The sequence below is a fragment of the Pan paniscus genome, chromosome 2 (genome assembly GCF_029289425.2).
Source record: "Pan paniscus chromosome 2, NHGRI_mPanPan1-v2.0_pri, whole genome shotgun sequence".
In the NCBI taxonomy this organism is placed as follows: Eukaryota; Metazoa; Chordata; class Mammalia; order Primates; family Hominidae; genus Pan; species Pan paniscus.
The window spans coordinates 49,086,512-49,099,486 of record NC_085926.1 but is presented as its reverse complement, the minus strand read 5'-3'; the positions used below and the strand labels follow the sequence as shown (position 1 = coordinate 49,099,486).

The following is a 12,975-nucleotide window of genomic DNA, read 5'->3' as shown; positions in this document are numbered from 1 at the left end:
AGCTGCGGGTAGCTCCCAGCCCATTCCCGCCGGAAGTGCGTCACCAGCTTGGCGCTCCGCCTCCCTCGGCCTTAGCTAGAAGTCGAAACAAAACAAGCGCTAAGGCGGTGGCGGCGGCGGCGCCGGGACGGGGGAGGGGCGCGCCGGAACCGGAACCGTCCTGACGCCGGAACCGGAACGGAGAGCGGGTTGCCAGGGCCCGAAGAGGGCTGGCTGCGGCGGTCTCGCTCGGTGAGTGGAGCAGGCTGCAACTCGCCGGCTTGGCCGCAGCGGGGAGGCCGCAACGCGCGGCCGCGGCGGCCTGTTCAAGGTCACGGGCCGTGCCAGTCCCTACCCCTAGTGCCCCGCAGCGTGCCAGCCCACTGATGCCGGCAGGGCCGTTAACGCTATGCCTGTGGCCAGCCTCCCACCTGGGAGAGGACTGGCGGCCAGCGAGGGCAACTTCGTGGGAGAGGTGGTGGCGGGCTCGGGGTTCAGAGGCTGAAGCTGGGTCGCAGCTCGACCGGGGCGCTGATCTGTGGTCAGTAACCCCGCGCTGCCATTTCAGGCCGGCTCGGGTCTCTAAACAGCCCCTTACCCGCCTCGACGTCCCTGGGGCATGGGGGAGGGACGCGACCTTCGGCTGGGGCCTGGGTGCAAGAAGGAGGCGTCGGTGGCAGGTGTCATTAAAGATCCAGCCCACCAGTACCACATCTGACCTGTAGAAGGGTATCCTGCCATCCCTCCTTCCTCCTTTACACACTTAGGGGAACACAGACTAGTCATTATCTGTCCTGCTACTGGTTCAGGCCAGGCTTGAGGCTGCCAGGAGTCCTGGATCTGTGGTCCTCCCCAGCCTCATCTCAGTATCTAGTTTCAAGACCTTCATTTTGGAGGAGGAAACAGTCCAGAATCCACTGGTGGGTCTGTGGGAAACTGTAGTGGTCCTTGTGGCTCAGAGCTCATGAGTGAAGGCATCTGGGAAGGAAGGTGATGATTTCTGTTCCAGTCTCAAACTGGATGCCCATCCTGCCTTAGTACTGGAGCAGGGTTGCTGCTGAAGAGGTAGCGTGACATCTAGATTCACTTTTCAGTCCCTTTCTGCTTGGGACAGCAGCTGGGGAGAGGACTTTCTCTTGAAATGAAGAAGGACCAAGCAGTACATAGGAGCAGGTTCTTGCCAAGGGTGGGAGCTGGCAGGAGGCAGGTGGAGTGCCTTAGCCCCAGGACTTTTTCTGGGCAATGGTAGAACCTGGGTTGAGCCTGTTTTCAGCCACAGAGCTTGGTTCTCCTGTGGCTTGTCTCCTGTCCTGCCTTCCTCCTCCACCTTCTATTTCTCCAGTGGTGACTAAGCAGCCAGTGAGAATGAAGGAAAATTGAGCACCTTGCTCGGAGTGCCAGCCCTGTGGGCTGGAGCCGTGGCTCCTCTCCAGATTGGTGGAGTAGCCTGGTCCCAGGCCATGACTTCCTTGACCTGGTGCTCCCTCAGTGAGGCTTTCACCTGTGTGGGACTGTTATGGTGGGTATCTATGAGGCTTGGCCAGAAGTGGTTGCTGCTACTTGCATTATTTATTACCTCTTCAGAATATCCTGAGAGTGTCCAGGGGTACTTAAGAGATGAGAAGATACAGCTCTGTAGCATTAGTGTCCTGTGTTGCTGAGCCCTGGCTGTAGCTAAAGAGCAAGTTGTTGGGTCTTGGCAGTGATCACTGGCTTCTTTCCATTAGGCTGTCCGTTCCTTGCTGGAGAATTTGGCCACAAAGAGTTGCCAAGATAGCTGGGCCAGGAAGAAAGCGCCGCAGCCCTGACCCAGACGCTGTTGCCGACCCCGGGGCACTCTGGCTGTCGACCAAGCGGCTCAAGATGTCTGGCGGGGCCAGTGCCACAGGCCCAAGGAGAGGGCCCCCAGGACTGGAGGACACCACTAGTAAGAAGAAGCAGAAGGATCGAGCAAACCAGGAGAGCAAGGATGGAGGTCCTAGGAAAGGTGGGAGTGGCATTCCCAGAGTAATTGTGGCCTTCTCTCCCTCCCATCTTATTGGTATACAGATTGGGGTTTGGGAGATGACTTTCTTGTTCTTCTCTCTGTCCTGGTTTGATAATGAGAGAAGAAGGACCCATGATAACCTCAGTAGAGCCTCAGCTTTGAAGCCTGAGTACTTGGCTAAGATCCAGAAGATGGTGCTGTTGGGGGGCTTGCCTTCTTTCCTTTTTAAACTTTTTTCTTTTTTTTGGAACCTGTTCTTTTTTTCCTTTTTTTTTGAGATGGAGTCTCATTCTGTAGCCCAGGCTGGAGTGCAGTGGTGCAATATTGGCTCACTGCAACATCCACCTCCTGGTTCAGGTGATTGTCCTGCCTCAGCCTCCCAAGTAGCTGGGATTACAGGTACATGCCACCACGCAAGGCTAATTTTTTTTTTTTTTTTGAGACAATGTCTCACTCTGTCATCCAGGCTAGAGTGTAGTGGCGTCTTGGCTCACTGCGGGCTCTGCCTCCCGGGTTCAAGTGATTCTGCTGCCTCAGCCTCCCAAGTAGCTGGGATTACAGGTACGCACCACCACACTCAGCTAATTTTTGTATTTTTAGTAGAGACGGGGTTTCACCATGTTGGCCAGACTGGTCACAAACTCCTGACCTCAGGTGATCCACCCACCTCGGCCTCTCAAAGTGCTGGGATTGCAGGCGTGAACCACCGTGGCTGGCCCTTTTTTTTTTTTTTTAAAGGCAGGGTCTCACTCTTGCACAGACTGGAGTGCAGTGCAGGTGTGATCGTAGCTTACTGCATCCTCAAAGTCCTGGGCTCAAGCAGTCCTCCTACCTCAGCCTCCTCACCATGCTTGACTAATTTTTCTTATTTTTTTTTTAGAGACAGGGTCTCGATATGTTGCCCAGGCTGGTCTTGAACTTCTGGCCTCAGGTGATCCTTCTGCCTCAGCCTCCCATGCAGCTGGGATCACAGGCTCACACCACCATACCCGGCTGTTCTTTCCTTCATCGTCAGGGTCAGCATCCACTCCTCAAGAGGAGCAGACCAAAGAGGGTCAGTAATGAATGGGCTTTTTGGTGCTAGGGAAGGGGAGGGGGCACTTGCAATTTGGCTCCCATCTGAAGCAGTTTCATTAGGCTGGGTCTCTGTTACCTGCTTATCACCATCAGGAGCTTGTGAAGACCCTCATGATCTCTTGGCTACTCCCCCTCCAGAGTTGTTGCTCGATTGGAGGCAGAGTGCAGAAGAGGTGATTGTCAAGCTTCGTGTGGGAGTAGGTCCCCTGCAGCTGGAGGATGTAGATGCTGCTTTCACAGATACGGACTGTGTGGTGCGGTTTGCAGGTGTGTCCATCTGCCCTGAGCACAGTAGTATGTTTGAATCTTCTGATATCTCCTATCCTACCTCATGGACCCTGCTCTGTCCCCAGGTGGTCAGCAGTGGGGTGGTGTCTTCTATGCTGAGATAAAAAGCTCTTGTGCTAAAGTGCAAACCGGCAAGGGCAGTCTCCTGCACCTGACACTGCCCAAAAAGGTGCCTATGCTCACGTGGCCCTCCCTCCTGGTGAGTTCTAGTAGTACAGGGTTGGGTAGGGATACCAGTGTAGTCGACAGGGCCTGACTGCTGTATCTTTGGCAGAAGAAACCTCTAGGGACCCAGGAGCTGGTGCCGGGGCTGCAGTGCCAGGAGAATGGGCAGGAACTGTCTCCCATTGCCCTGGAGCCAGGCCCTGAGCCCCACCGGGCTAAGCAGGAGGCCCGGAACCAGAAGCGGGCCCAGGGCCGTGGTGAGGTAGGCTCAGGGGCTGGCCCCGGGGCCCAGGCAGGGCCCAGCGCCAAGAGGGCTGTGCATCTCTGCAGAGGGCCAGAGGGGGACGGGTCCAGGGATGACCCTGGACCCCAGGGTGATGCCCCACCCTTCGTGGCTGACCCAGCCACCCAGGTGAGAGCTGGGCACCTGTTTGGGTGTTAGGAAAAGGGGGGAAAGGGTGTGCACTGGAGTGGGAGCCACCTGGCAGACCCAGGGCTGATTCTTTCCACAATCTTGCCATTAATAGGTTGAGGCTGATGAACAGCTTTGCATACCACCGCTGAACTCCCAAACCTGCCTCCTGGGCTCAGAGGAGAATTTAGCCCCTTTGGCAGGAGAGAAAGCAGTGCCTCCCGGGAATGACCCAGTCTCTCCAGCCATGGTCCGGAGCAGAAACCCTGGGAAAGATGACTGTGCCAAGGAGGAGATGGCAGTGGCAGCAGATGCTGCAACCTTGGTGGATGGTAAAGGTGGGGGTGGGCAGGCAGAGCCCTAGGTTGGGTTGCAAAGTTTGTAGGTGGATAGAGAGTAGCAATAGGCTGGAACCTGTCCTGGTTGGGGCTGAGCCATGGTCTCAATATAGAGCCCGAGTCGATGGTGAACCTGGCGTTTGTCAAGAATGACTCGTATGAGAAGGGCCCGGATTCAGTGGTGGTGCACGTGTACGTGAAGGAGATCTGCAGGGACACCTCAAGAGTACTTTTCCGTGAGCAGGACTTCACGCTCATCTTCCAGACCAGGTGGGTGGGTAGATGATGGGGCAAACAATGCCTCAGGTGGGACAGTATGTCTCATGCTCTTCCTCTTGTCCTTCCTCCTATCCTGCTGTGCCTCTGCAGGGATGGAAACTTCCTGAGGCTGCACCCGGGCTGTGGGCCCCACGCCACCTTCCGTTGGCAGGTGAAGCTCAGGTGGGTGGTGCCCGGCCCCACCACTGTGCCTGTCCTACCCCCTGGGCTCCATCTCCCTGGCTCATCTATCCTGATGCTCATTCCTCCTAAGTCCCTGAGTTCAGCCTTTTCCCACAGGAATCTGATTGAGCCAGAGCAGTGCACCTTCTGTTTCACGGCTTCTCGCATCGACATCTGCCTTCGTAAGAGGCAGAGTCAGCGCTGGGGGGGCCTGGAGGCCCCAGCTGCACGAGGTCTGCACACGAGCTCCCTTCATTGCCCAGTTCCACGTGACCAGGACCCAAACCCCTGTCACATGCTGCTAACCACCAGCCCTCTCATTCCCCCTTTTTAAGGTGCAGTGGGTGGTGCAAAGGTTGCCGTGCCGACAGGTCCAACCCCTCTGGATTCAACCCCACCAGGAGGTGCTCCCCACCCGCTGACAGGCCAGGAGGAGGCCCGGGCTGTGGAGAAGGATAAATCCAAGGCACGATCTGAGGACACAGGGCTAGACAGTGTGGCAACCCGCACACCCATGGAGCATGTAACCCCAAAGCCAGAGACACACCTGGCCTCGGTGAGAATTCTGGGGTGGGAAGGACGAAGAATGGAGGCTGAAGAGTCTTGGGGCTGTTCTCTCATGCCATCTTTGCTCCTACAGCCCAAGCCTACATGCATGGTGCCTCCCATGCCCCACAGCCCAGTTAGTGGAGACAGCGTGGAGGAGGAGGAAGAGGAAGAGAAGAAGGTGTGTCTGCCAGGCTTCACTGGCCTCGTCAATTTAGGCAACACCTGCTTCATGAACAGCGTCATTCAGTCTCTGTCCAACACTCGGGAACTCCGGGACTTCTTCCATGGTGAGGGCAGGGCCTGGAGCCTGGGTTATGGGCAGAGAGAGTGCCTTTGTTCCTCACACCTTTGCTCGGCTACTATTCCTAGACCGCTCCTTTGAGGCTGAGATCAACTACAACAACCCACTAGGGACTGGTGGGCGTCTGGCCATTGGCTTTGCCGTGCTGCTTCGGGCGCTGTGGAAGGGCACCCACCATGCCTTCCAGCCTTCCAAGTTGAAGGTGATCTGTGACCACTGTCACCCTTGGCTGGAGGGGGCGGGGAGGGCCAGCCAGCTGGGTGTGCAGTGGGTGCTAGGGCTTCATGTTCACACCTTGGCTCCTGTATCCAGGCCATTGTGGCGAGTAAGGCCAGCCAGTTCACAGGCTATGCACAGCATGATGCCCAGGAGTTCATGGCTTTCCTGCTGGATGGGCTGCACGAGGACCTGAATCGCATTCAGAACAAGCCCTACACAGAGACCGTGGATTCAGATGGGCGGCCCGATGAGGTCAGGGTTAGGGACAGAGGGTGGGCATGTCTCATGAGCATCCCAGCCCCCGGTACTCTTTGGTTCTCACCACTCTGCCTCTCAGGTGGTAGCTGAGGAAGCATGGCAGCGGCACAAGATGAGGAATGACTCTTTCATCGTGGACTTATTTCAGGGGCAGTACAAGTCGAAGCTGGTGTGCCCTGTGTGTGCCAAGGTGTGATGGGCTCCCCTGGAAAGAGACCCCCTAGTTCAGCTCAGCTATTCTGGTCACATTAGGTTCAGAGGCATGTGCATCTTAAGGTGCTACAGGGCAAGGTTTGGGCAAAGAAGCTGGCAGGGAGGCCTTAGGATTCTATTTGGGCTGAAGAGCCCACTCAGGGTAGGCTTCCTGACTGAGGGAAAAGTGATGTTAGAGCTCAAAGGTGTTGTGGCAGGGTTGTGGGCACATGGGGTGCAAGTGTGAGGCAAATTCTTAAAGTGGCTAAGCTGAGTAGGGCTTTGAGTGCCAGAAAGAAGGATTGTTATTTCCTGGTGGTCCTCCTGCCCTGTCTAGTGTCCTGAAGCCTGAGAGTTTGCTGGTTGGCTGTGGGGGCCCTGAGAGCCATCAGAAGCCCCGGAATGGGCTCTCTGAGCATGAACATCTTATCTCCCACTCTGTGTGCAGCTACCCAGTGCCACCTCTACATCCACAGGTCTCCATCACTTTTGACCCGTTTCTTTATCTGCCGGTGCCCTTGCCACAAAAGCAAAAGGTTCTCCCTGTCTTTTATTTTGCCCGAGAGCCCCACAGCAAGCCCATCAAGGTGAGGAGTAAGCCCCTACCCTCTGGGCTGTTCTAGAGAACGTGGCCCACCTCCCTCACTGACTGCCCTTTTTGCCACAGTTCCTGGTGAGCGTCAGCAAGGAGAACTCCACTGCGAGCGAAGTATTGGACTCCCTCTCTCAGAGTGTTCATGTGAAGCCTGAGAACCTGCGTTTGGCGGAGGTATCTTTGTCCTTCCTTGGGCTATCACATGTGTGGATGTGTGGGTGTACTCACCACAGACGTGTGTACAGTCATTGGCATCTGCAGACATACACATGGGTTGGGCACAGTGGCTCATGCCTGTAGTCCCAGCACTTTGTGAGGCCGAGGTGGGCAGATCACTTGAGCCCAGGAGTTTGGGACCAGCCTGGGCAACTTGGTGAAACACTGTCTCTACAAGAAATAAAAAAATTAGCTGGGCATGGTGGTACGTGTTATAGTCCCAGCTACTTGGGAGGCTGAGGCAAGAGGCTCACTTGAGCCCGGGATGTGGAGGTTGCAGTGAGCAGAGATTGCACCACCGCACTCCAGCCTGGGTGACAGAGTGAGACTCTGTCTCAAAAATAAATAAATAAATAGATAAAAAATAAAAATAGGGCCAGGCGCGGTGGCTCATGCCTGTAATCCCAGCACTTTGGGAGGCCAAGGCTGATGGATCACAAGGTCAGGAGATCCAGACCACCCTGGCTTACATGGTGAAACCCCACCTCTACTAAAAATACAGAAAAAGTTAGCCGGGTGTGGTGGCACATGTCTGTAGTCCCAGCTGCTCAGGAGGCTGAGGCAGGAGAATCGCTTGAACCTGGGAGGCAGAGGTTGCAGTGAGCCGAGATGGCGCCACTGCACTCCAGCCTGGGTGACAGAGTGAGACTCTGTCTCAAAAATAAAATAAAATAAAATAAAAATAGACATACACATGAGTATGCCTGTGACTGTACAAAAACAGGCGATGTGCTGTTATTTTTTCTGTGCAACAGAAGTGCCGTCAGTTCCTAGCCATTATCAGGGTTTATTCCCCTTTGTGGTGGTGGATCCCAACTGCATTTCCCTTTTTAGACAAGGAGCTTGAGCTGCAGGACTATCCCTATGTTCGCTCTGCCTCTCCCTCTATCCTGCTGCTCTCTCCTTTTATCCCAGTTGTGTGTGCTAGCTCTCCCCAGGGGTTCCTAGCCTTTAGCCTGACAGTGTTGGTTTTCTTAGGGGTAAGAGTGGGGAGGAGGCTCTTTGAATGTGGACCCTCCATGATAATATGTTACAGTCTTATAAGGCTATGCTAGTTATAGCAGGGCAGAGTCCCTCAGTGTGGAGAGCTGGTGTGGTTGATATCTGCCTCACACCTGGTCTTTCAGGCCCTCTGATGCACCACGCTCCTTATGGCATTGGGCACTGAGACAGGTGCCAGCAGAGGCATAAGCCTATTTGGGCCTACAGACCTCACCACTGCCCACATAGACCCAAGGCAGGGCCAAGCCTTCTTAAACTCTGGGGCAGGGCTAGGGAAAGGGCTTATCCTCACGTGGGATCTGTGTGTTCTCTGTCCCCAGGTAATTAAGAATCGTTTCCATCGTGTGTTCCTACCCTCCCACTCACTGGACACTGTGTCCCCATCTGATATGCTCCTCTGCTTTGAGCTGCTATCCTCAGAGTTGGCTAAGGAGCGGGTAGTGGTGCTAGAGGTGCAACAGGTGAGTGGGGGCCAACCTGATGGCACAGCGCCCTGGTGGGTGGGGCACTTCTTCCTGGTCTTGCTGAGCCAGACGACCCACCCTAGCGCCCCCAGGTGCCCAGCGTCCCCATCTCCAAGTGTGCAGCCTGCCAGCGGAAGCAACAGTCGGAGGATGAAAAGCTGAAGCGCTGTACCCGGTGCTACCGTGTGGGCTACTGCAACCAGTGAGGACCCCCATGGTCTCCCCTACCCTTTCTTTCCACCTTCCATGTGCCACCCTGCTCCTTCCCTTCACACCAAGGCACATATGCTTAAGCTTTCTACTTGCCACCCTACTTTACCAGGCTCTGGGGGAGGCAGGGCTGGCGTACCCAGTTCCCAGGGACTATGACTAGCCCCCAGTATGGAGTCATAGGAGATGGGGCTAAGGGCCTATCCTTGTCTTCCTCTTCCCGTCAGGCTCTGCCAGAAAACCCACTGGCCTGACCACAAGGGCCTCTGCCGACCTGAGAACATTGGCTACCCCTTCCTGGTCAGTGTACCTGCCTCGCGCCTCACTTATGCCCGCCTCGCTCAGTTGCTAGAGGGCTATGCCCGGTAAGTGCCCAGTGGTTGGACTAGAGTGGTGTAGGTGGGGGCAGAGGTGCTAGATGGGCTGGTCAGGAGTCTTACTTGCGTTATTCTCTGTTGCCAGGTACTCTGTGAGTGTATTCCAGCCACCCTTTCAGCCAGGCCGCATGGCCTTGGAGTCTCAGAGCCCTGGCTGCACCACACTGCTCTCCACTGGCTCCCTGGAGGCTGGGGACAGCGAGAGAGACCCCATTCAGCCACCTGAGCTCCAGCTGGTGACCCCTATGGCTGAGGGGGACACAGGGCTTCCCCGGGTGTGGGCAGCCCCTGACCGGGGTCCTGTGCCCAGCACCAGTGGAATTTCTTCTGAGATGCTGGCCAGTGGGCCCATTGAGGTTGGCTCCTTGCCTGCTGGCGAGAGGGTGTCCCGACCCGAAGGTAAGATCCAGTGAAAGGCTCTGGAAGCTGGGGAGGAGGATAGGGGAGGATGGAGGGGGCTGTTGTTTAGGGCCTGGTGGGCCTGGTGAGGCCCTGATGGGCAGGGAAGCTTTGATTATCATGTTCTCACACAGCTGCTGTGCCTGGGTACCAGCATCCAAGTGAAGCTATGAATGCCCACACACCCCTGTTCTTCATCTATAAAATTGATTCATCCAACCGAGAGCAGCGGCTAGAGGACAAAGGTGTCTGAGGCTGTGGGTGGGAGCCATGGGGTGGGTTGAGCTGGCTGTTCTCCACAGCTGCATGACCTCTCTCCCTGCGAATCTCCAGGAGACACCCCACTGGAGCTGGGTGACGACTGTAGCCTGGCTCTCGTCTGGCGGAACAATGAGCGCTTGCAGGAGTTTGTGTTGGTAGCCTCCAAGGAGCTGGAATGTGCTGAGGATCCAGGCTCTGCCGGTGAGGCTGCCCGGGCCGGCCACTTCACCCTGGACCAGTGCCTCAACCTCTTCACACGGCCTGAGGTGCTGGCACCCGAGGAGGCCTGGTGAGAACAGAGCAGCAAGTAGATAAGGGGGCAGGATGGAGAAGAGAGAGACTTGCTGGTCCTGACCCAATCTCTGTCCCCACCAGGTACTGCCCACAGTGCAAACAGCACCGTGAGGCCTCCAAGCAGCTGTTGCTATGGCGCCTGCCAAATGTTCTCATTGTGCAGCTCAAGCGCTTCTCCTTTCGTAGTTTTATCTGGCGTGACAAGATCAATGACTTGGTGGAGTTCCCTGTTAGGTAAGCAATGGACCCTGGTAACTGTGGGTGGGGTGTGAGGACCAGGATGGGCATCCTGAGCGCCTGTTGCCTGTCTCACCCCTCCCTGACTGGACCTGACCTGCAGGAACCTGGACCTGAGCAAGTTCTGCATTGGTCAGAAAGAGGAGCAGCTGCCCAGCTACGATCTATATGCTGTCATCAACCACTATGGAGGCATGATTGGTGGCCACTACACTGCCTGTGCACGCCTGCCCAATGATCGTAGCAGTCAGCGCAGTGACGTGGGTGAGGGCACACACAGCCAGCAGGATAGGTGGTAGGGGTGGTGGTGCAGACTTTGTTCACACTCTTCCCACCCTGCTGTAGGCTGGCGCTTGTTTGATGACAGCACAGTGACAACGGTAGACGAGAGCCAGGTTGTGACGCGTTACGCCTATGTACTCTTCTACCGCCGGCGGAACTCTCCTGTGGAGAGGCCCCCCAGGGCAGGTCACTCTGAGCACCACCCAGACCTAGGCCCTGCAGCTGAGGCTGCTGCCAGCCAGGTGAGGCATGTGGGAGGCTTTACAGAATACTGGGGGACAGTTCACAGACTGGGGCCGGGTTGGGGGATATAGCTTCCTCTCCTCCAGCCACAGGCCCATTGAGCCTTGGGATTCACGAGAATTGCAGAGTTCTCTTAACATCAAAGCTTTAGCCAGAGGCATCCCCATGCCTTGGGGACACTAACAAACATACAAGTACACTAACATGCTGCCACTGGCAAGCACATTGGCACCTACTTGGCACAGGTCAGGCAACTGCTCTGAACCTCACTGGGCACTATGCTGTGAATGAACTATACCTGACACTCTCCTAGATTTCCTCTGCACATTCCCCACATGCTGGCCCACACACCCTCACTTGTGATGTCCCTGAGTTCTAGTGTGCACTCAAGACAAGGCCTATTTGGGCTGGCCATGGCCTCTGGTGGCTGTTATACTCTCTGAGGTAAGCATCTGTCTTTGCTGAGCCTTCAGGATCTTCTCTTTTAGTGACATGGTGTGCCATAGGCCCAGTTAGTGGGTGTAGGCACATCTCTTTTCTGGACTGGCCTCCTCCTTTCTGGCTCCATCTTCTCTTGAGCCTTCTCTGTCAAGCTTAGAGAAATCCTTGCAGAAGACTGGTCAGGATCTGGGTATGGGTGGGAAGGAGCAAGGAGATTGCTCTGGGATTGGCAGCCCTGTTCTCTATGAATCAGTGTCCTTTGGGGAGGCCTGGACTGAAATACTAACCAGATAACTCCCCTGCCACCTCCATGCGGAGCTGCATGTGGATTGAGAGCTGTTTAGGGTAGGCCAAAATGCTGTCAAGATTCTCTTACCCTTGTGCTCTTACTCTGGACAGCCCTGAGGTTGGCTGCCTGCCTTCCTCCTTGCTGTTTGATCTAGAATGCAGGGTGTTAGCCCCAGTCACCCCAGGTGGGACTGTCATGGCTAAGGGTCTCAGGGACACTGGGTCCTCCCCACCCCCGGGGTGCTGATGGCCGTTTCCACATACCCTAGGCTTCCCGGATTTGGCAGGAGCTGGAGGCTGAGGAGGAGCCGGTGCCTGAGGGGTCTGGGCCCCTGGGTCCCTGGGGGCCCCAAGACTGGGTGGGCCCCCTACCACGTGGCCCTACCACACCAGATGAGGGCTGCCTCCGGTACTTTGTCCTGGGCACCGTGGCGGCTTTGGTGGCCCTCGTGCTCAACGTGTTCTATCCTCTGGTATCCCAGAGTCGCTGGAGATGAGCTCGCCTGCAGGCAGCTGCTGTGAGCTGGCCTACCTGCCTGCCCCAGGCCATGCCTGCCTTTGTTGTGGGGAACACCTCTGGGCTTTGGGCCTCAGCTTATGCATCTGGTGGGAGAGGGTGGGGAGGTTGTGGCCCCTGCAGGGGCAGAGTATCCTAGGGTGTGTATCCATCTGGCTGTCTGTCCATTCGTCCTGCTGCTCTGACCCTTGGCCTCGGGCTTGGCCCTGCCCAAGCTACTTCCTGTACTTAAAGTGTTAATAAAACCAGACTATTCAGGCCCAATCTCGTCTCTCTGTCTCAACGCCGCTGCTGTCTGCGCCTGCCTTGGGACCCTCCCTTGGGTGCCAGGGCTCCAAGCCAGCACCCCCGGGATGCCAGGCGGCATGCTGGGCAGCCCCCAACCCCTGTCCTCGTATTCTGTTGCAGGGATTAGGCCCTGGCCAGGCCCCCGAGGTGGCCCCCACGCGGACAGCCCCTGAACGCTTCGCCCCCCCTGTGGATCGGCCAGCCCCCACCTACAGCAACATGGAGGAGGTGGATTAGCAGGTCCCTGGCTGATGGGGGGGACTGGGTTTGGGACACCCACACAGAGGGCCAGCTCCTTGCCGCTTCTCCTTCTCTAACCCAGAGGACACTGGCTCTGTCAACGGGAAGCTGAGGGGTATGATTTGGGTGTGGAGACCTCTCAGGTTGGGACTTCTTGTCAGCTTGGACCCCTGACCAGTGGGCTTTGGCTTCTCCAGCCGCCTCCAGTGCTGCGTGATTTGATTCTGTTGTACCTTCAATTCTTCTGACCCGCATTATAAACATTATAATTTTATTCTAAAAATTGTAATTTTTTTTGCATTTTGGAAGTGACTGCTGCTGTTTAAATATATTTTAAAAATAAATAATAAGTAAGTAGACTTAGTGACTGTGATCCACCACATGCTGGGGCCACCTCCCCGCCCCATCATTTGCG

At 56.1% G+C, this 12,975-nt stretch overlaps 1 protein-coding gene across 50 annotated transcripts; it reads left to right on the top strand.

Annotated features, from left to right (window-relative positions):
* The first annotated feature begins 71 nt into the window (after positions 1-71).
* On the top strand, positions 72-12,919 carry USP19 (ubiquitin specific peptidase 19). 50 transcript variants are annotated; one of them, XM_063602344.1, is made up of 27 exons: positions 72-231; positions 1,707-1,966; positions 2,847-3,020; positions 3,182-3,310; positions 3,397-3,530; positions 3,609-3,908; positions 4,024-4,240; positions 4,360-4,516; positions 4,616-4,687; positions 4,805-4,920; positions 5,023-5,243; positions 5,328-5,523; positions 5,606-5,739; positions 5,850-6,008; positions 6,094-6,204; positions 6,683-6,793; positions 6,874-6,975; positions 8,340-8,480; positions 8,567-8,685; positions 8,921-9,058; positions 9,156-9,469; positions 9,604-9,714; positions 9,803-10,019; positions 10,106-10,258; positions 10,365-10,525; positions 10,607-10,785; positions 11,785-12,296. In XM_063602344.1, exons 2-27 carry the CDS (start codon positions 1,843-1,845, stop codon positions 12,010-12,012), a joined length of 4,218 nt encoding a protein of 1,405 aa, XP_063458414.1. In that variant the 5' UTR covers positions 72-231; positions 1,707-1,842; the 3' UTR covers positions 12,013-12,296. The 50 variants fall into 50 exon arrangements, with proteins under 50 accessions (XP_063458414.1, XP_054965893.1, XP_054965887.1 ...); XM_055109918.2 differs by having other exon boundaries at positions 3,606-3,758; positions 4,024-4,246; XM_055109912.2 differs by having other exon boundaries at positions 3,606-3,908; positions 5,029-5,243.
* The last annotated feature ends 56 nt before the right edge of the window (positions 12,920-12,975 follow it).

Bases quoted from the DNA above. Each gene is read 5' to 3' on its own strand.
- USP19 (XM_034956407.3), top strand. From the start codon at position 366: ATGCCGGCAGGGCCGTTAACGCTATGCCTGTGGCCAGCCTCCCACCTG. The intron at 1,967-2,846 runs GTGGGAGTGGCA...TTTTTTTTTTAG, and splicing joins GGATGGAGGTCCTAGGAAAG to AGACAGGGTCTCGATATGTT. The intron at 3,311-3,396 runs GTGTGTCCATCT...CTCTGTCCCCAG, and splicing joins CTGTGTGGTGCGGTTTGCAG to GTGGTCAGCAGTGGGGTGGT.